We start from the raw sequence: 22,940 nt of genomic DNA on the forward strand, positions 1-22,940 counted from the left end.
TAATCTCTCTCTTACCCTCTCTCTCTACCTTTCTCTCTCTCAGCACCCAGGACATACCTCCTTTGGTATGTCGGTCTTCAACCTGAGTAATGCGATCATGGGCAGCGGCATCCTGGGTCTCTCCTACGCAATGGCCAACACTGGCATTGTGCTTTTTGTGTAAGTGTGTGTTAACTTCTGCCATAGAGACAATGTGGAACGGGGTCAATGTTTGGTTTCTGCAACAGTCAAGTGATTAAAGCACCAGCTAATAAAGTAAACAAATCTGTCTGCATCGTATAGTGTTACTGATAGGACTGAAATAACTTCAGAGTCCTTGGTATAGCAAGTGGGGTTTGACAACAGGGTGAGTGGTGGGGTATGTATTTGGGAATAGACAGACACTGACTTTGGCTCGAAGTCGGGACCTTCTTGTGACATGCCATCCCCAGCATGCATGCAAAGGTGGCGTGAACAACAATGTTACAATCCCGCCTCTGAACTCCATCCCCCCATCCATTCCCAGCTTCCCCGAAATGTGTTGACGGTCCATAACAGCCTGTTCAATCAAACCCTTTAACCAGGTTTCTCAAATGTCCAAAACAGGATAATGATGCTTTATTTCAGTTCTGTTTCCACTGTGTATGGCTGGGCTTTACCAATAAATGATTTTGTGACTGAGTACTTTCACTAAGCAAAACATTGTCATTTGCGGCATATCCCTGAAAGTGATTGAAGGACAGGAGACAAGAAAATAGATTAGGAACCCACTTGATTATTATAGTGGCGCAGCCGGTTTGTTTCCGGTCCTAAGGAGTTTACAGGGAGTCCCCAAACGTCAGTCCTCCATGTCAGTTGCGACATCTTACTTCCTCACCATCTATTCTGGGCTTCCCTGACATTCTGGAAGGTGGTATCACATAACACCCATTTGATACAGTCATTCAATATTTATTTAATACATTGGAGCCCATTGGAGGCTGGGTGATTGGGTTAAAGGCCCCTTGTGAACTCTTTAAGTGTAAGAATTTAAGGCTGATCATGTTCAGCCGATGCAGGAAACCCATACATCCCCTCCCGGAATAACTCTAAAGTTACTTTATTGACTTATATAATAGCTCAGAGTTTAGTCTGGTCTCTAAGCACTGACACACATTAATCTACCACTATTTTGTCTGAGCTGGCACACATATTGACATGGCATGATGGTGTCTTTGACATGTGCTTTAGGCATTGGAACATGGTCTTCTCAAATAGGCGGTAGATGAATGCCCGAGAAAGCATCCGGACCCCCCCCCCCCCCCCCCAAGTGAAATATGACTGCAGTTCTAACGATAAGTTTACCTCCCTAAATAGATAATGGGGAAAACAGAGTGAGAGTGACTAGGGGGGGAAACTGGTGAAAGTTATTATGTAGGGTGTTTTGTAACCCAGTTGATTCCCCTCCAAGTGTTGTTCATTGTGATTTGCGTAACATTTCCGTATGGTATAGCCCAATGCTAATGTCTGACTGGTTTCTATCCCAACGTAGAGTCCTTCTCTTGGGTGTGGCCATCTTGTCGTTGTACTCCGTTCACTTGCTGCTAATGACTGCAAAAGAAGGAGGTAGGTGTCATTTTTTTATTAATGGAAATGTCTGTCTTTCATCAGCATCTATCTGTCTGTCCTCGCCTTTCTGCTTTTTTCCCTCTGTATCTTTGAATATCACTCATCAGCACATTGTCGTTGTTCTAACAGGCTCTCTCATCTATGAAAAGTTGGGAGAGCGAGCTTTTGGCTGGCCGGGGAAAATGGCTGCGTTTGGATCGATAACCCTTCAAAATATTGGTGGTAAGTGAACAGCTAATGTTGCATTCATTGTAGTGTTATGATTCTATATTGAAATGTACATTTGTGTTTGTTTGCACACAGCCATGTCCAGCTACCTCTTCATTGTAAAGTATGAGCTGCCAGAAGTGATCCGTGCCTTCATGGGACTGGAGCAGAGCTCTGGGTAGGTGTCTGTCTGTCTGTCTGTCATTGGTTAACTATTTCAAAAAAGCAGTTTATTTGTAGTTAATTTGACACAGGTGGCTCAACACACTACACAGTTTGGTTGGTGTATTGATAGATAGATGGATGGATTGATGCTCTGTGTGTGAGACCTGTTCTCTCTGCGTTGTTTACAGTGAATGGTACATGAACGGAAACTACCTGGTTGTGTTTGTGTCCATCGGTATCATCTTGCCTCTCTGCATACTCAAAAACCTGGGTAAGTGGTGTGGGTGTGTGTGCGTGTGGGTATGTGTGTGTTGCGGTTGTTTCAGATTTAGTCTTTGTATACTTTGTTTACATAATGTGTGTGAGTGTTTGTGTGATAGTATATGAGTTTCTCTCTAATTCTCTCTCTTGTCTCTAGGCTACCTTGGCTACACCAGTGGATTCTCCCTATCCTGCATGGTGTTTTTCCTGGGAGTGGTAAGTTTAACCTGTCTAGGACTGGCAGAACTCCCCCCAGCCAGTTAAAGTGCAGGGCGCCAAATTCAAAACAACAAAAATCTCATAATTAAAATTCCTCAAGCATACAAGTATTTTACATAATTTTAAAGATCAAATTCTCGTTAATCCAGCCACAGTGTCTGATTTCAAAAAGGATTTACAGCGAAAGCACCACGAACGATTATGTTAGGTCACCACCAAGCCACAGAAAAACACAGCCATTTTTTCCAGCCAAAGAGAAGAGTCACAAAAATCAGAAATAGAGATAAAATGAATCACTAACCTTTGATGATCTTCATCAGATGACACTCATAGGACTTCATGTTACACAATACATGTATGTTTTGTTTGATAAAGTTCATATTTATATAAAAAAATCTGAGTTTACATTGGCGCGTTACGTTCAGTAGTTCTAAAACATGCGGTGATTGTGCAGAGAGCCACATCAATTTACAGAAATACTCATAATAAACATTGATAATGGAACTTTAGATAAACTTCTCCTTAATGCAACCGCTGTGTCAGATGTTTTTTTAAACTTTACGGAGAAAGCAAACCATGCAATAATCTGAGTACAGCCTTTAGACAACAAAGCAGCCAAAAAGATACCCGCCATATTGGGTAATCAACATTACTCAGAAATTGCATTTAAAATATTCACTTACCTTTGATCTTCATCAGAATGCACTCCCATGAATCCCAGTTCCACCATAAATGTTTGATTTGTTCGATAATATCCATCCGTATGTCCAAATATCGTCTTTTGTTAGGGCGTTTGGTAAACAAATCCAAAAGCGCGTTCAGGTCGCGTCGGACGAAAAGTTCAAAAAGTTCCGTTACAGCCCATAGAAACATGCCAACCTAAGTATTGAATCAATCTTTAGGATCTTTGTCTGTACAAATGAAGTGGAACCTTTCACATGAGCGTGCCAGACCGAGGCTGTGGCACTCTGCCAGACCACTCACTCAAAGAGCTCTTATGAGCCCCTCCTTTAGAGTAGAATCCTCAAAACAGGTTCTAAATACTGTTGACATCTAGTGGAAGCCTTGGGAAGTGAAACATAACTAATATCACCCTGTATCTTCAATGGGAGCTGAGTTGAAAAACTACAAACCTCAGATTTCCCACTTCCTGGTTGGAGTTTTTCTCATGTTTTTGCTGGCCATATGAGTTCTGGTATTCTCACAGACATCATTCAAACAGTTTTAGAAACTTCAGAGTGTTTTCCATTGAAAGGTACTAATTATATTCATATTCTAGCTTTTACGGCTGAGTAGCAGGCAGCTTAATTTGGGCATGTTTTTCATCCAAGCTACCCAATACTGCCCCCTACCCCAAAGAAGTTAACCTGCCTCCGCTTGCTCCGGTAGTTTAGCATTTTTGGCCCCCTTAATGACTGAACAATGATGGATGATGGTGTTGATATTATATAAAGTACCATCAGATGTGATTTAAGACGGCTACATTTCACCTTCTGTCAATATGGCAACAACTCCTGCTTTTTATAAACTCTGACATTCTTTTTCTGTCCAGTCATGTTTCAATGCAGACAAAACATACTTGTTGCCAAAATAGTACATTTCGTCCTACATTGCTTTTGTATTCTTGCCACACGGCGTCTTGATCATGCCTACTTTCTCCTCCTTAAATGTCATCCTGACCTTTTGTAGGGTATTATGCAGTGCTGGCTTTGCTCTCACAGGCAATGTGGGCGAATTGCATGCCATGGTAGTTCCTAGTAACATTTAGAATATGCCTGGTGTGGTGTTCAGCTGGTTAGTTACCGTACATGAGATTAGAGATTAGTTTATCAATAGCCTTCTTTTGATATCTTAAACTCCACTTTGGCCCACTTGTTCTCTAGTGGTGTATCATATTAAACACTGATACAGTCTGTATCATCATTAATGAAATAGAACTGTGCTTGCGACCACACTCCGCTTTACACAGGGTTTATACCATAGTAGCTATCAGAGAGACATCCTGTGTAGTTAGTAACCCTGAAAGTACATAGTTTAGCGTTCAGCGTCTGTTTCTTTGAAGACAGAATGAAAAATTACAGGATGGAAGGAACTCATTGCTCTGCAATATAATGGATTACTGCCTATGTAATATAATGCATTTCTATTTTTGCTAATCATCCCCATCTCACTCCTCTGTCCCCATCTGACTCCTCTTCCCCCTATTTTCCCATCTGTCCCCATCTCACCCCTCTGTCCCCTCTATACCTCTCAGCTGATCTATAAGAAGTACAACCTCCCCTGCCCGATGCCCTTCATGTACCATACCAACCACAGTATGAATGGAACAGCCCTGGGGCCCCACGCCCTGCACAACGGCACCGTCCTCATGGACTTCTCCAGAGCTGACATGTCCCCCGCCTCCTACCTGGACGGCCACCACACCTCAGGGGTCCGCTTCGAACCACACCCCGACGACGTGGAGGAGATGTGCACGCCCAAGTATTTTGTGTTCAACTCTCAGGTGAGGTGTGGAGCTACTGTATGTGGGTGGGGGGGTGGAGGTATGTGGGTGGGGTGTGAGTGCGTACGTGTGTGTGTGTATATGTGATGAGTCGGAATGCTTCATGTCATAATTCTGTGTTTTGGAAACAATATCCTCTGATAAACAGTCCCAGAAATGGGATTAATCAAGGTTTAGAGGAACCCAATTCTTAACGTACATAGCTGCTGTGAGTGTGTATCTGGGCCTGTGTTTCATTCCACGATCTCTTCTCCTGTCATTGCAGACTGCTTACACTGTTCCCATCCTAGCCTTCTCCTTTGTGTGCCACCCTGAAATTCTACCCATCTACAGTGAACTCAAAGAGTAAGTGCATCCAAGTGAATTACAAAAGACACGTTTGCATAGATGCTCATAGAAATTGCTGCGGTACATTTTCTCCATACAACTCACATCTCAACTTGCGTCTTCCCCAGTCGCTCCCGGAGAAAGATGCAGAACGTGTCCAACCTGTCCATCCTGGCCATGCTGGTCATGTACATGTTCTCAGCGCTGTTCGGCTACCTCACTTTCTACGGTAAGATATACACACACGCACAATAAGATACATTTGCAGCAATTGAATTACTTTGTTTCTGCTTTTATTGCCGTTATATGTTCATTTTATGAGTGAAATGTTTGAAAAAGAGCCAGTAGTATGTATTTAAACACTAGAGCCAGTAGTATGTATTTAAACACTAGAGCCAGTAGTATGTATTTAAACACTAGAGCCAGTAGTATGTATTTAAACACTAGAGCCAGTAGTATGTATTTAAACACTAGAGCCAGTAGTATGTATTTAAACACTAGAGCCAGTAGTATGTATTTAAACACTAGAGCCAGTAGTATGTATTTAAACACTAGAGCCAGTAGTATGTATTTAAACACTAGAGCCAGTAGTATGTATTTAAACACTAGAGCCAGTAGTATGTATTTAAACACTAGAGCCAGTAGTATGTATTTAAACACTAGAGCCAGTAGTATGTATTTAAACACTAGAGCCAGTAGTATGTATTTAAACACTAGAGCCAGTAGTATGTATTTAAACACTAGAGCCAGTAGTATGTATTTAAACACTAGAGCCAGTAGTATGTATTTAAACACTAGAGCCAGTAGTATGTATTTAAACACTAGAGCCAGTAGTATGTATTTAAACACTAGAGCCAGTAGTATGTATTTAAACACTAGAGCCAGTAGTATGCATTTAAACACTAGAGCCAGTAGTATGTATTTAAACACTAGAGCCAGTAGTATGTATTTAAACACTAGAGCCAGTAGTATGTATTTAAACACTAGAGCCAGTAGTATGTATTTAAACACTAGAGCCAGTAGTATGTATTTAAACACTATAGCCAGTAGTATGTATTTAAACACTAGAGCCAGTAGTATGTATTTAAACACTAGAGCCAGTAGTATGTATTTAAACACTAGAGCCAGTAGTATGTATTTAAACACTAGAGCCAGTAGTATGTATTTAAACACTAGAGCCAGTAGTATGTATTTAAACACTAGAGCCAGTAGTATGTATTTAAACACTAGAGCCAGTAGTATGTATTTAAACACTAGAGCCAGTAGTATGTATTTAAACACTAGAGCCAGTAGTATGTATTTAAACACTAGAGCCAGTAGTATGTATTTAAACACTAGAGCCAGTAGTATGTATTTAAACACTAGAGCCAGTAGTATGTATTTAAACACTAGAGCCAGTAGTATGTATTTAAACACTAGAGCCAGTAGTATGTATTTAAACACTAGAGCCAGTAGTATGTATTTAAACACTAGAGCCAGTAGTATGTATTTAAACACTAGAGCCAGTAGTATGTATTTAAACACTAGAGCCAGTAGTATGTATTTAAACACTAGAGCCAGTAGTATGTATTTAAACACTAGAGCCAGTAGTATGTATTTAAACACTAGAGCCAGTAGTATGTATTTAAACACTAGAGCCAGTAGTATGTATTTAAACACTAGAGCCAGTAGTATGTATTTAAACACTAGAGCCAGTAGTATGTATTTAAACACTAGAGCCAGTAGTATGTATTTAAACACTAGAGCCAGTAGTATGTATTTAAACACTAGAGCCAGTAGTATGTATTTAAACACTAGAGCCAGTAGTATGTATTTAAACACTAGAGCCAGTAGTATGTATTTAAACACTAGTAAGCTACCATAACCATTGCATGTTTGTTTTTTATTTTTATTTCACCTTTATTTAACCAGGTAAGCTAGTTGAGAACAAGTTCTCATTTGCAACTGCGACCTGGCCAAGATAAAGCAAAGCAATGCGACACAAACATCAACACAGAGTTACACATGGAATAAACAAAACAGTCAATAATACAGTAGAACAAAATAAAACAAAAAGTCTATATACAGTGAGTGCAAATGAGGTAAGATAAGGGAGTTAAGGCAATACATGGGCCATGGTGGCGAAGTAATTACAATATAGCAATTAAACACTGGAATGGTAGATGTGCAGAAGATGAATGTGCAAGTAGAGATACTGGGGTGCAAAGGATCAAGATAAATAAATAAATACTGTATGGGGATGAGGTAGGTAGATAGATGGGCTGTTTACAGATGGGCTATGTACAGGTGCAGTGATCTGTGAGCTGCTCTGACAGCTGGTGCTTAAAGCTAGTGAGGGAGATATGAGTCTCCAGCTTCAGAGATTTTTGCAGTTCGTTCCAATCATTGGCAGCAGAGAACTGGAAGGAAAGACGACCAAAGGAGGAATTGGTTTTGGGGGTGACCAGTGAGATATACCTGCTGGAGGGCGTGCTACGAGTGGGTGCTGCTATGGTGACCAGTGAGCTGAGATGAGGCGGGGCTTTACCTAGCAGAGACTTGTAGATAACCTGTAGCCAGTGGGTTTGACGACGAGTATGAAGCGAGGGCCAACCAACGAGAGCGTACAGGTCGCAATGGTGGGTAGTGTATGGGGCTTTGGTGACAAAACGGATGGCACTGTGATAGACTGCGTCCAGTTTGTTGAGTAGAGGGTTGGAGGCTATTTTATAGATGACATCACCGAAGTCGAGGATCGGTAGGATGGTCAGTTTTACGAGGGTATGTTTACCATATCTCTCTCTCACACCCAGTTCCGGCCTTTTGTATTGGTATGTCTCTTAATAAAGCTCGTATTCCTTCTTTCTCCCAAACACAGGAAACGTGGAGGCGGAGTTGCTCCACACCTTCACCAAGGTGTATAAGTTTGACACCATGCTCCTGCTGGTCCGTCTGGCTGTCCTGACCGCTGTCACCCTGACTGTCCCCATTGTCCTGTTCCCTGTAAGTACAACGAGGCATCTGCTCAAACGCACGCAGACACACACACACACACACACAAACAGAGACTCGCACACGCATGCATGCACACAGACACACATACACAAAACATATGCACACATTCTCACGCATACAATCTATGCAGACACATTCACACGCCGCTCAACACCTAGGTCATTTTATCCAAATGAGATAAAAATCCATTAATTATTTTAATACCAACAAGGGGGTCTCTTTCTGTATTGGCTGAGTGAGTGGGTGTGTTGACACGGCTGGTTTTCTTGCTGAACTTGGTGAAGCACAAACTGTTCTGCTGTGACGTTAGCAGACTCATTATTGGACTTTCAGCAATCCCGTCAATCCAACTCCCCAGGTCCCAAATGAGAACCAGCCCAGGTTTTCAAAGCTCTGTTTGTCTGTCGTAAGCTTCCTTACAAGAGCACTCTGTCCCTCCTCCAATCATACTCTCGATCATACTTTAGACGTACAAGCATAAACACAACTTAACACGCACACGCATATACAGCTTTGAAACAATTACACCCCTACACTGCTCCCCACATGATGCCAGACATATTCAGTCCCTTCCTTCTGGGAGACACATAGATGGACACACATCAATAGGCTCAGCATGTGAAAGCACGGAAATGTATTCACTCACTACTGTAAGTCTCTCTGGATAACAGCGTCTGATAAATGACTAAAATGTCAATGTGAAAAAGCAGTGGTACAATAGACGTCTTGTTCGTCACAAGCTCTTTAGCCTTGCTGCCAAGGAATACAGTGTAATGTTCACAACTCCCCTGTCTCTCATTTCCCCCTCTCCTCTCAGCAGCACATTGTCACCAGATGCTGTCCTTGCAAATAAATACTGTAAAGTCACTTGCTACCATCCTTATTTTGTTCATGTGTAAGCTGCAGTTTAGCCTTGGTTTGTACAGTTTAGCCTTGGGTTGTACAGTTTAGCCTCGGGTTTGTAGCGTCAGTTCAGGTCTGATACTGTGTTTCTGATCCACTGGTTATTATGTAATCTCCTGTTCATGCTGCCTGCCTGTCTGCCTGTGTGGTGTGTGAGTCACTGAATGAGTGTTGGCCTTGCATGACGTACCTGACCCCCCAATATGGTCGTGGGCTATATTTGTCTTGGCCCTAGCCTGGCACAGGAGCCCATAAAGGGCTGAGGGTCTCAGAGGTGTCAAGGACCTACCTCCGTTGTAGCCTACAATGAACCATGCATTAGCACTTAGCAGTGCCCATTAGAATTGATCCTCTCAAAGGACTTAGTTGACCCAAGGAACATTAATGAAGATGGTAATATTAGATTTATGGAATGTTTTTTTCTCAAGTGATCAAAGTGCCATACAGGGCAACTGCAGCACATTTCCACTGTTTACCTACAGTCACTGTAGCTTGCAGGAGTTGGGAGATGGGTTCTTGTGATGGGAGAGACAGTTTTAGGCTGGAAGGGTTAATAGACTATGTGGTGGTGTTACACTGAGCCACCAGCAGAGGGCAGGGGAGAACTGTCAGCCCCATGGCTCTAGTCAGCCCTGCTTGGAAAGAGAGGTGGGGGGAGTATCCGTTTTGTCTGTGGGCTATACTGATACTCCCACATTCTTACACGCCCACAGAAACACTATCTCTCACACACACACACACACACACACACACTCACCAGCTCTCTCGCTGTGGGAGTGAACGCTTCTTTGGTCATGGGAATGTGCGAGTGAATCTCACAGTCCCAGTGGAAGTTTACAGGAGATAAGCCCTGAGCAGACAGTGGAAAAACCCTCACTGTGACCTCCACCTTAGAGGGAGGGAAAGATAAAGATAGAGGGAGGGAGAGACAATGCACTCACTGACTACTGCAGCTGACACCAAAATGCAGTGTCAGAAAGGAGGCTATAGGAACACGCCTAGTGCCCAAATTAATTATGTTTCTTGCACTGAGAGTCGAGTAGTGACTAACGGATTGGGTTCAGTCAGTCCCGATGAGCCCTTCCCAGCTACCTAGTTTATGCTTATGGCTAGAAACTTCAGCGAGAATTTGAAACTTGCCTGCCGAAGTTGAAATCATTTTGTTTTTATCTGAGTGTATATCTTTTTTTATGTAACGTTAGACGTTAATGCCGGAGTTGTACATTTTTGGTGAAATCTACAATAAATGTGCTTCAGCTGTCACCATGGTCTGTTATTGGCTACACTATCTAGCTACCCTTTCAAGTGCAGCGCAAACTCTCCCCATTGAGCAGTAGATTGTATCCAGGTGGTTACTACAAACATTACAAGTTATTTCTTGTCTAGGCTTCTATCCTACTCGGAATAAAATCAATTTGGATGGAACAATTTGGAGATGGTGACCAATAAGACAAGTTATTTCTCCCATCGACATAATCATCACGTTCTTTAACAGGTTTTAACTAGCGCCATGCTGTTGCCAGGTAGCCAGCATTACCTATCTGTGAGGGGCTTATCGGGACGACTGACTGAACCAAACCCCTTCCTCTCGACATGACTCTCAGCTGCGTCACATACACTTCATGACCAAAAGTCACCGAACATCTCATTCCAAAATCATGGGCATTAATAATATGTTGGTCCCCCCTTCGCTGCTCTAACAGCCTCCACTCTTCTCCACTAGATGTTGGAACATTGCTGCGAGGACTTGCTTCTATTCAGCCACGAGAGCATTCGTGATGTTGGGTGATTAGGCCTGGCTCGCGGTCGGCGTTACAATTCATCCCAAAGGTGTTTGATGGGGTTGAGGTCGGGGCTGTGTGCAGGCCAGTCAAGTTCTTCCACACCGATCTCAACAAACCATTTCTGTATGAACTTCGCTTTGTGCACGGGGGTATTGTCATGCTGAAACAGGAAAGGGCCTACCCCAAACTGCTAACACAAAGTTGGAAGCACAGAATCGTCTAGAATGTCATTGTATGCTGCAGCGTTAAGATTTCCCAGATTCGTCCGTTGGATTGACAGATGATGAAGCCTGGTTCATCACTATAGAGAACGCTTTCCACTGCTCCAAAGTCCAATGGCAGTGAGCTTTACACCACTCCAGCCGACGCTTGACATTGCGCATGGTGATCTTAGGCTTGTCATGGCTGCTCAGCCATGGAAACCAATTTCATGAAGCTCCCAACAAACAGTTATTGTGCTGAAGTTGCTTCCTGAGGCAGTTTGGAACTTGGTAGTGAGTGTTGCAACCGAGGACAGATGTTTTTTATGCGCTACATGCTTCAGCACTCTGTGGTCCCATTTTGTGAGCTTGTGTGGCCTACCACTTCTCGACTGAGCTGTTGTTGCTCCTAGACGTTTCCACTTCACAATAACAGCACTTACAATTGACTGGGGCAGCTCTAGCAGGGCAGAAATTTGATGAACTGACTTGTTGGAAAGGTGGCATCCTTCGGTGCCATGTTGAAAGTCACTGAGCTCTTCAGTACGGGCCATTCTACTGCCAATGTTTGTCCATGGAGATTGCATAGCAGTGTGCTCAATTTTATATACCTATCAGCAACAGATGTGGCTGAATTAGTTGAATCCACTCATTTGAAGGGGTGTCCACATACTTTTGGTCATGTAGTGTACATCATCCATTAGGGAAAGGGGGATACCTAGTCCGTTGTACAACTGAATGCATTCAACTAAAATGTGTCTAACACATTTAACCCAACTCCTCTGAATCAGAGGGCACCAGGCGTGTCTGTGCAGCCTCTCCCATAGCCGAAAGGCTCCTTGAGCAGGCCGTGGTCAAGCACAGGAACTAAGGGAGGAGATGTGAACATAAAGCAAGTACGGCATGTGGAATACATGTTTGGACACAATCATGTCGATGTGTATACTGCCGTGTGCTCTGTAGCCATTGGCTACTGGTCTGTTACACCTGAAAAACTGTGGGGCATATGCATGGCATCTTTTCCAAACACATTAGTCCAGGCCTAGATAACCCATCATCAAACCATTGATTTCCCCCCCTTGACTGCTGCTCAGGCTTCAACAAAGCATCACGTGCACCTCAGCATTTTCTGCGCAGTGAGTTCAGTTCACCGCACAAGCTTGAGGATATAGTTGTGGAGACATAGGAGAGGTGAGATGAAAGTAACCAGTCATGCTGGCATCACGTTGCCAGGTGTCCAGCCCTCTGAATCACGAGACGTGACATGTGAGATCTTCCCTTGGGAGTCCTTTGCCCTTCATTTGGCAGAGAAGCCTTCAGCACCCAGATTAACGTTTGCTTTGTCTCTGAAGCACTATGTCCTTTATTACAAGCAGGAGGGCTGGGCTTGTGTAGGAGGGGAGTGGAGGTGAAAGGGTGGGCTCAAACAGTAAAGAACCTAAAGGCAACAGTCAAGATACTTGGTCACGAACCAGCAGGTTTTAATGAAACAGTGTTTAGATGTGGTAGGCAGACTTGTCCAGTTCCCATGCTCTCTTTGTTTCAGGGCTCCTCAATAACAGGAACACAAATATTTAAATTACCTCAAGTCAACTGTTCATTTTGATGTTTAAGAAGTCACTTAAAGTGTTCTTAAGTATAACGATTCCTGTTTTCATGAGTCATTTTAATTGACCTACAACATTGTTTTTGAATGTTGGTGTGTGATATGATCTGTTATGTTGTGATATTCTATGGCCTCATCTCAAGGTGGTTGACCTTTTCTTGATCGTATCTCTAAATAAAGCAGTGGGACCACTTGTCTGAGAAATATAAACGCAGGAAATAGGTCCTTCTATCTATTAACCTTGGTATTTTCTGCTGCTTATGGCTCTGTAATAAGATGGGATTCTGTTTGTGTTGCAGTCACATGTTGATGGTTACATTGGCCTTGTAGTGATGTTATTCTTGTGATGGGGTTGTTAGGTTGCTGCTGAGTTTTCCCCTAGAGGGCAGGTCAGAGAAGGCAAATCCTGTGGTGCACAAGCACAGTGCCCAGTTGGCTGTGACCAAAAGTAGCCTGCCATGCATGCTGTCTTTTCACAGTGACTTCATGGAAAATAAGCTTATAGTTAGTGAGTTAATTATATATCTGCCCTTGTTATTGCTGTAATACACTATTTTCAGGATCATTTGGCTGGCTTTACAAAGTGAACCCTGTCACCTGTCTTTGACAGTGGTTGAATAGGCTTGTTAAATGTGGTGGGAAAGGGTTTAACATGGGTTTTATTTCTGATGGTCAGCCAATTGAGGATTTCAAACATCTCAAGTTAAAACCTGTCTATCTTATTCCTGACTTTATGGTGTGATTGTTCCTCTTAATCTTGGATTTACCTTTTTGCTCTTCCCTTTTTAATGTCTTCCTCCCCTATGAAAAAAGCAGGGGCAAACCAAGGCGTAGTAATACTATGCCATATATCTAGCTGTAGCTGAAAAGGTTGCAGAATCTTTCTTGGTTTGAGCCCAGGAGGCTCGCTGGTTTTGGGCCATGTTGCTAGCTTTTGGCTGGCCTGGTAGACCCGGGTACCTTAGCAGCGGTGGCGCTTTGCCACATATCTCACCCCAGTGGGAGCTGTCATAGCAGGTGGGGGGAGGGAGATGCAGGCAAATATTGCATGGTGCACTCCAAAGGCCCTGCGCAGGATCGTTGTTGGGCGCTGAATAGTTCAGAGGCTTGGCGGCCAGTGGGTAGAAATGTCACGCCCAGGCGCCAGGTTTTCACCGGCCCAATTATGCCATGACTGCTGGGAGAGGGGATTGTTTATTGTCAATGGGGGAGGAGGTCATTTTACCTTGCAGAGTTACTGCCACGCCTTAAAATAATTTTGGTGTAAATCTCTGCCACTCCTTCATACATTCTTTCAGCAAGGCGTCAGTGTTGGCCATTTTGGTTCTTGATCCACAACTCAAGAGAGCAGCGCGCCATCAACCCTCCCCAAACAAGTATTTAGACTGAAACATGAACCAGCCGAGTGTCTCGTCTTTCTGCTGTCTAAATGTCTATGTAGGAAAGGTATCATTAGTGAAAAAAGCAAATGAGAGGATTTCAATAAAGAGAAAAAAGGGAAACTGTTAATTGACAAGCGTTGCCTTGGGGCAGAACACGCCTATCCTGCTGCCTTCAGTCCCTCCTTCTCTGGCCCTCGGCTGATGCAATCCCAGGGTGCTGTTGCAGGAGGCTCTCCCAGAGTTAATCCTCTGCCTTTTGAATGGTGCTTTAAGCCCTGCCTCCTCAACCTCAACCGGCTGGCCCATAGCAGTTGCTTTTCACCTGATACCCGTGACCTCTCACCCAGTGAAGTCTTTAACTCAATGCCTTGAGCTGTGCAGCTCTCAGCCTCTTAGCTGGTGGCCTCCTTCCCTGCCTCTCTGCCTGGCTGCCTACTTAGACTCTCACATGCTGCAGTTGACACACTTCAGTCAGCAGCCAACTGTGGGAATTGGCCTGTGGGCTTAGACTAGTTTGCAGAAATGACTGATGATATAGTTACCTACTCGCCCTTGAATTTGTGTGTGTGTGTGTGTGTGTGTGTGTGTGTGTGTGTGTGTGTGTAAGAGGAATAAAGACAAAGTGCTGTATTAATCAATACATAAAAAAACACTTTACAAGTGGAATCCTAAGGGTCAACTGATCGTCAGTATGTCGCGGTTGATCAGATATTATAAAGAGGTTTGTGTTGCAGATCCGTTCCTCCATCAATACGATGCTGTTCAGCCAACGGGAGTTCAGCTGGGTGCGTCACATGCTCATCGCCGCCTTCATCCTCCTGTTCAACAACCTGCTGGTTATCTTCGTCCCCACCATCAGAGACATTTTCGGCTTCATCGGTGAGTCCTCCTCAACCACAGCAGTGGTCCCCAAACCCATTCATGGAGAGCTACGGGGTGTGCAGGCTTTTGTTCCCACCAAGCACTAACACTGATTGATGTCTTGATGTGGAGGTATTTCATTGAGTGAGGTGTGTTAGTGCTGGGCTGGCTCAAATGCCTGCACACCCTGAGGCTAGTGCTGTCTAAGTGAGGACATTTGTTTAGACAGAAAATACTAAATGACTGATGGTGGTCTTCTTCCTGTTTCCCCTCTGACAGGCTCTTCTGCAGCCACCATGCTCATCTTCATCCTCCCTGCTGCCTTCTATCTACGCCTGGTCAAGTCCGTGCCGATGCACTCCGTGCAGAAGATATCGGTATGTGTGCAGGAAACGATGGTGCACGGACACACACACACAAACACTCGACTCAAAATCACATACGGTGACTCAGACACAGAACAGCCACTCTGACGCACGCAACATATGACACACACGAAATGAGCACCCATCAACATGCCCATACAGACACACCATAGCTGTTATTAGAACAGACCGCCCACCCCACAGCACGTAGACAACACCCTGATTTACAGAGTTATAGCGGTCCCCCAAAACAAGGTTTCCCAGAGGCCCACTGAGATTCTTGGCAAAAAAGTATTGCACTGAATGTACAGATATGAACACTTCACACAACCTCCTCTCACAGTGTCGTTATTTTTTTTCCTGATGTCTTTTAGGCGGCCATTTTCCTGGTGGTGGGCATCATCTTCATGTTCAGCAGCCTGTCGCTCATCGTGATGGACTGGATCCACAACCCTCCCGGCTCCGGCGGTGGTCACTAAGAGGACCCCCCCTTACCTCCACCCCCTCTCACCTCAAACCCCCTCCCCTGACTGTGCCTTGGGGTTAAGGTCACCGGGCCCGGGGGGTGCCCGGTGACCCACACACATGCCCCACACATCACCTACAGACTGAGTACGTCAGCGTACTGTAAAGGGGCGGTTCGCTTTTCTCAACCCCCACCCCTTTCCACAAAGTATTACTGGAGGGGACTACGTTCTACGACTGAGTTCGTTATTCTTTTTCTTTCTTGTTGTTGTTGGATGGTTTAGCTCTGTAGAATCCTCCACAACAGGGGCTCGCCGAAAGGACACAAAGTAATCAAGGAGGACGGTCAGAAACGGGAGAAAAGACGTCAGACGCTGCGCCTGTTGTTGCGCGCCCTGCCGTAGTTGTCTAGATAGCCCATCATCTCTACTCTGTGATATTCCCTGAGAAGAGGAAAAAATACGACCAGGGACCTCAACCATTAAACGGTCTAGAGAACCCAAAGAGAACGAGAACTGATCTGAGAGCTGCCACTACTGGAGCTGGTTGTTATTGCAGGTGTGGCTTCAGGGCAATGGGCTCTGCACACTTGAAGATTAGAGAGAGATGTGGGACAAGGGTTCAAAAACAAAGAGCACTTTTAGCATATGTTTCAAGTTTTAATGTATTTTTTAACACATCCAGACACACACAAGAAACACACACACATACAGCACGCCATCTACACTAATTGGAGCTATTTTGCTTACTGTCAAAATGTATTTTTGTACACCTAGGGAAAAGAAAAGTCGATATAACCGTACATAGGACAGCTGTAGTATCTTTTTCCGAGCTAGAGCCTGGAAAAAGTTGTTCTGAGGGATATTTGTAAACTAGGTTTTGTAAAGTAGTTTCTATTTTATTTTATACTCTCACAATCAATCTCTTTGCCTTCTTGTTCACTCTTGTCCAATGTGTCACACTACAGAGCCCTTGGGTCAATTGCAGCGAACAATACCAGGAGATGAGCTCATGTTGATGGCTTGAGATCATTTTCAACTTGTAACTCCATCTCTTCCTAAACTTCATGTGAAGTAACTGTGCTATGAAATACAACTAGTGAACGCTAGTTTCAGTGAAGAGGAACAACAGCAGAACTCTATGAGAGTTAAAGAAGGTCTACTGGCAGTATACCATATAGGTTATTTAGCTATTTGTGTTGGCTCAGCGATCCTATAACCCATGAGAATGTTTTTCTTCTATCCCAGTGTGTAAAACGATATCTTGTAACAAAATTCAATTGTGGGAAATAATATTGTGGGTAAAATAAGCAATGGATTGAACCTCCAGACTGTGCTGTTTCTGAGATACAAGATAAGTTATTTTATCTGTGTTTGCAGTTCACACCTTAAAGGGGAAATCTGCAGTTGCTACATTTTTGGACTTATAAATTAATGATTTGTACCCATTGATTCTTGAAAAATATCAATTGTGAATGCCCCAAGAGCTTAGTTTAACCGTCGCACCCCATCAGAACCCAAAATATATGATTGGTTTACTCCAATGTTTGTAAACAACATAAATGTAAACAATATATAGCCTCAAAACATGGTTAAAGCCATCATTTTGATATCATGGAAGGTCAGTCCTTGCATCCGTATACCTCAACCTTCAGCTTTTTCCGGAACAGACGGGGACAACACTTTGTTATTGCTTCAATTGCTGATTGCCCCTTTAAGTTCAATATGGGCCATAATGTCAAATTTGGAAAAGATTAGAGAAATTAAATGCATCCACTGTTACTTAGCAGGCTTGTCATTTGGTGATTTGTTTATGCCAGATTGCTGTTGATAGTAGAGTTAACATAAACGGTATGTGTTTATTACTGTAATTGTGACTCGTGTTACTGTAATTTACATAATTTCCACGGACCATCATTTCTTAAAATGCCCTAGTTAATGAATTAACACCACGATAAATGAATTTCTAAATATTGTGCCGTGCTGAAAAAACATTTGTCAGTAGGTGGCTACATTAGCAGTTTGCATTCGAAGCATAAGAGTACCTGTTTTCTTAGGTGTTAAAGCAGATACGTGTTCTGAATGGATCCAGCCAGAATGGACAACATTTACAGATCCTTTGTGGATCTACATATGCATGAAACAAATTGATATTTCAAATGAAATGGTATAGTGTGTGCATGTTTTGGATTACAAACATGGTATTTTCTGACAACTTGTATATGCTTTGTAAATAATCTTATTATATGGTACTCACTGAATTATATGTGTGGGGGGTTGTAAGGGATTTTTACCAGAAGTCTTCTACAATGTTATTTTAGTATTCAATGTTTTCGATTTTGCTCTATGATGATATTTCTTTTTTTTTTATGGAAGCTTGTACATTTGTAGAAAATCTCTATCCCTTTTCATTTCTTTATAGTTACATATCTGGAGGACCTAGACCTTGAATTAATGAATGGTTTTGTCGGTAATGTTGTCTGATTCCTCAGTCCTACAGGTGCTGCAGGGTCCAAGTAGAATGTCAGTGTTGATGTCTTGCGAGACTTGGGTAGATATTGCCTATGTTGAGCTGAAGTATTTGATTCATGCCATGCGGGTGGGTGTGCTGTCAAAAGATCAATGACGTTCAGATCACTTGCTTTTAGTAAGAACCACCCTACAGCCACATTTGAGATGCGGTCCGCATCGATAGGGGCTGCTGGGTCTTTGCTGAAATTCCTCCTCAGCCTCAGTTACTGTATGTGAAGATACACTTCATGAAGTGTATTGACAAAAACCTTACTATTGTGTGAGAATCCAGAAACCAACCTTTGCCTTAATAATTGCAAACTTCAGTTCATCTAGGGAGCAAACCTTAGGGTCAGGTACGGCACCAGATGTAAGACCTTGGTCAAAGTGATTTTGTCATTCGTTTTTTAACATTCAAAAGGGGCATGTTTTTTTCCCCCAATGAAGAACTAGAGCGGAGAGCACAAATGTTGTTCTCAGACACTCAAGAAGGGGATCGGGGAGGGGCTCTTTCAGTGCTATGCCCTCAATATCACTCAGGTACAACTTTAGACTGCCGTTGCATGACATGCTGTAGTCACGACAGTTGACTTTAATATACGTTAAATGACCAAACACTCTGGCATGCAAACTACATGTCATGCGTTTGACAACATAAAGTAGGCTTCATGCCGGAGAGTTTACCCCAAAAGCATCTGCCTTATCGGTAACCTGGCCCGAAAGAAGCACTGGGTCAGCATCAGTGTCCTGCCGTTCAGTGTCTGCTTCCTGTGGATCAACTAACATTCAATTGTATATTTGACTGAACAAAGGGGATTTTTGTATCAGTGAAGCTGTTTCAATATCATGTAACATGAACAATAAAAATGTGAAATAAATCTGGCTGGATCTCTCTGCTGTTGAAATGAGGGAAGAACAAGGACTTGTGCCTAGAGTCCACCAGATCAGAGGCAGTAGGGATGACCAGGGATGTTCTCTTGATACGTGTGCGTGCGTATAGGACCATTTTCTGTCCTGCTAAGCATTCAAAATATAATGAGTTCTTTTGGATTTCAGGGAAAATGTATGGAGTAAAAAGTACATCATTTTCTTTAGGAATGTATAAATAGTAAAGCACAGATACCCCAAAAAACGACTTGAGTAGTGCTTCAAAAGTATTTTTTTTAACCTGAAGTACTTTACACCACTGAATAAGGGACCTCAGGTGTTTGTGGTATATTGCCAATATCCCACAGCTAAGGGCTGTATCCAGGCACTCCGTGTTGCGTCGTGCTTAAGAACAGCCCTTAGCCGTGGTATATTGGCCATATACCACATCCCCTTGGGCCTTATTGCTTAAGTAGTACCCGGAATAAACTAACAGTTCAAAATTCTCTTTTGCACTGATAATTATAGCTACTGAAAACACAACTTGATTTTTTAGTAATGTGTCTTATAAATGCCTTGACCAGTTTTAGTATAATCATTTGAGTACCAAAACTCTTTGTAAGTATGTGAAATATTGTTCTTTTTTCAACATTGACAACAAGGTCTAATTAATTTACATTTTATTAAACCTCAACTTATAACATTTTCATTTCATTCCTTCTCTTCTACAGCTGTAGTGTTGATGCTATTTCATCATTATCTCTCAAGCTCCGTGACAAATATGCAATATGTCTAATGGACGTGCGCACTTGTTTGGGGTTATATCTACTCACCAAATCCCCTCTCTCCCTGCCCACGGCTGGTGTTACGTAAGGTGGCGACGACGCCTGTGACCGACTTGATTTGGGAGCAATTTTGCTGGCATAATGACATAGTGCAGACTGGCCTGTCCAGAAATATACCTCTATCCTGTCTATTTAACATCTAGTCCTGACATCTAGCACCCACTTGTCATGTTCCAGGACTGGTCACAGGCTGGTGAGAGCTAGGAGGTGTTGTCCTGTACCCTCCACCTTACCAAAAACATCTAAGATCATGAATCAGCCTTCAAATGATGAAGAGCAGGTTGTGAGTTTCATTTGAATTAAGACACTATTCTGTATGTACAGTAGCTCAAGTGCATTCAGTTCATGGTTAATTATGAATGCTATAAATGTTATTTTATTTACGCTATGAAATTTGGGGAAATACCATAAGTAAATTCCAAGAAATTGGGCTATGAAGCAATACCACTAAATATTGTAGTAAAATATAACAGTAAAAAATAGAATACTACTTTCTTGTATTATTACATTTGTTGGGTGTGTGTGTCTGTGTCTGAGTGTGAGCACCAGCTCATAGCCTCACTCAGGATGCAGGTCACACTCCTCTGCATGGTTCCCTGTGGATCTGGTTACATAACGCCTCTGGATCATCCCCTGCCTCTACCACCCCCCTCTCTCTTTCTCCCTCTATCTCTTTATCCTCACCCTGTCCCACCAAGGACACATACTCACCTCATTTCCAGTGATGCACTGACCCTCCTTCTGTGTCCTTCTATGACACTGTGATACAGTAATTCATCCAATGAGACATCTCAGAGATTCCATTTCAAAACAGAAAGGTCTAGGCCAATGCCATTTCTGTTGATATACGGCTCTGGTCTAGAGAATTCCATATACAGTAAATATGCTGAAGAGGTGAGTACAGAATCCTCTGTAGTAAGGCTTGTGTAGCACTGTCATAGCAGTGACATAATATGCATTACATGCAGTCATTAACTCTTATGACAGATGACTTAAAGTGATTCTCCAGAACTTTTGTGTAATTTCAGCCAGTAGTTTTTAAAGGGGTGCTCACGAGCCAAAACGGGTCTCCGTTTTTTGTGTACTACGTCATCCAGTTATGTATGATATGTTACGTCCTGCAAATTCACATGATATGTTACATTCGTACAAAATGTTGTGAAATTGTTGTGCTTAAAATGCCTGACTGCATCTTTAACACTATGGCAGATGTCAGCTAATTGACCATCTGTAAGTTTAGCCAACTAGCTTAGCAAAATAACGGTTTGTGTCACAACTGAGTCAAGTTAGTTGCCATGAGCTGACATCAGCTGTCATGACTTCTTAGGGCATCTTATGTCATTTTTATTTATTGTATTTTTTTATTTAACTAGGCAAGTCAGTTAAGAACAAATTCTTATTTACAATGACGGCCTTCCAAAGGCAGGCATTACAAAGAGGTGATGAGGTGAAGTGTTACCGTTGAGGATAAATGCCTCTATGCCTGCTGATTCCATTTCCCATTAACCAACCGCACCTACATCAATATCTCCTGGCAAAGAATCGATAGGAATTGATTGTAGCCGGCAAACTGACATATTCCCCGGAAACGGAGCCATGGTGTGTTGGAATTCAAATGCTGTATACATCTAAGACACATGCTAATGCAGATGCTATTTGAGGTTGTGTACATGTGAGTTGCATACATTGAGCTCCAAAAGTATTGGGACAGTGACACATTTTTTTGTGGTTTTGGCTCTGTACTCCAGCACTTTGGATTTGAAATGATACAATGATGATTGTGGACTACAGGAAAAGGAGGACTGAGCACGCCGCCATTCTCATCAATGGGGCTGTAGTGGAGCAGGTTGAGAGCTTCAAGTTCCTTGGTGTCCACATCACCAACAAACTAACATGGTCCAAACACACCAAGACAGTCATGAAGAGGGCACAACAAAAACCTATTCCCCCTCAGGAGACTGAAAAGATTTGGCATGGGTCCTCAGATCCTCAAAAGGTTTACAGCAGCACCATCGAGAGCATCCTGACTGTTTGCATCACTGCCTGGTATGGCAACTGCCTGGCCTCCGACCGCAAGGCACTACAGAGGGTAGTGCGGACAACCCAGTACATAACTGGGGCCAAGGTTCCTGCCATCCAAGACCTCTATACCAGGTGGTGTCAGAGGAAGGCCATAAAAATGGTCAAAGACTCCAGCCACCCTAGTCATAGATGTTCTCTCTGCTACAGCACTGCAAGCTGTACCGGAGTGCCAAGTCTAGGTCCAAGAGGCTTCTAAACAGCTTCTACCACCTAGCCATAAGACTCCTGAACATCTAATCAAACGGCTACCCAGACTATTTTCATTGCAAATTACCTCTATTTGCATTTACATATTACCCCAATTACCTTGACTAACCTCGACTCTGCACCGGTTCCCCCTGTATTTTACTGCTGCTCTTTATTTATTTATTTAATGTATTTTTTTCTTAAAACTGCATTGTTGGTTAAGGACTTGTAAGTAAGCATTTCACTGTAAGGTCTACTACACCTGTTGTATTCAGCGCATGTGACATAACATTTGATTTGATTTGAACTACAGTGCTGACTGTCAGCTTTAATTTGAGGGTATTTTCATCCATATCGGCTGAACCCGTTTAGAAACTACAGCACTTTTTGTACCATAGTCCCCCCATTTTAGGGGAACAAAAGTATTGGGATAAATGCAGTTATATGTATATTAAAGTAGTCAAAAGTTTCGTATTTGGTCCCATAGTCCTAGCACTCAATTATTACGTCATGCTTTTGACTTTACCAACTTGTTGGATATCATACCCTCAAGACATGCTAACCTCTCCTCATTACAATAACAGGGAAGATTGGCATTTGGGGGGGTATGATATTTGTAAC

The 22,940-nt window shown here is 42.9% G+C and overlaps 1 protein-coding gene across 3 annotated transcripts in view; it reads left to right on the plus strand.

The window, feature by feature from the left end:
- Positions 1 to 19,217, plus strand: part of LOC139378485 (sodium-coupled neutral amino acid transporter 4-like) — a 35,475-nt gene extending 16,258 nt beyond the window's left edge. For all 3 annotated transcript variants that reach the window (XM_071120688.1, XM_071120689.1, XM_071120687.1), the window contains exons 4-16: positions 44 to 159; positions 1,511 to 1,584; positions 1,717 to 1,809; positions 1,891 to 1,972; positions 2,148 to 2,230; positions 2,378 to 2,436; positions 4,694 to 4,942; positions 5,208 to 5,287; positions 5,398 to 5,498; positions 8,127 to 8,251; positions 14,873 to 15,017; positions 15,279 to 15,376; positions 15,739 to 19,217. In XM_071120688.1, the coding sequence (XP_070976789.1) occupies positions 44 to 159; positions 1,511 to 1,584; positions 1,717 to 1,809; positions 1,891 to 1,972; positions 2,148 to 2,230; positions 2,378 to 2,436; positions 4,694 to 4,942; positions 5,208 to 5,287; positions 5,398 to 5,498; positions 8,127 to 8,251; positions 14,873 to 15,017; positions 15,279 to 15,376; positions 15,739 to 15,843 (1,410 nt within the window). In that variant the 3' untranslated portion in view covers positions 15,844 to 19,217. The remainder of the gene's footprint in view (positions 1 to 43; positions 160 to 1,510; positions 1,585 to 1,716; positions 1,810 to 1,890; positions 1,973 to 2,147; positions 2,231 to 2,377; positions 2,437 to 4,693; positions 4,943 to 5,207; positions 5,288 to 5,397; positions 5,499 to 8,126; positions 8,252 to 14,872; positions 15,018 to 15,278; positions 15,377 to 15,738) is intronic.
- The last annotated feature ends 3,723 nt before the right edge of the window (positions 19,218 to 22,940 follow it).

This window comes from Oncorhynchus clarkii, chromosome 21 (assembly GCF_045791955.1).
Source record: "Oncorhynchus clarkii lewisi isolate Uvic-CL-2024 chromosome 21, UVic_Ocla_1.0, whole genome shotgun sequence".
Taxonomy (NCBI): domain Eukaryota; kingdom Metazoa; phylum Chordata; class Actinopteri; order Salmoniformes; family Salmonidae; genus Oncorhynchus; species Oncorhynchus clarkii.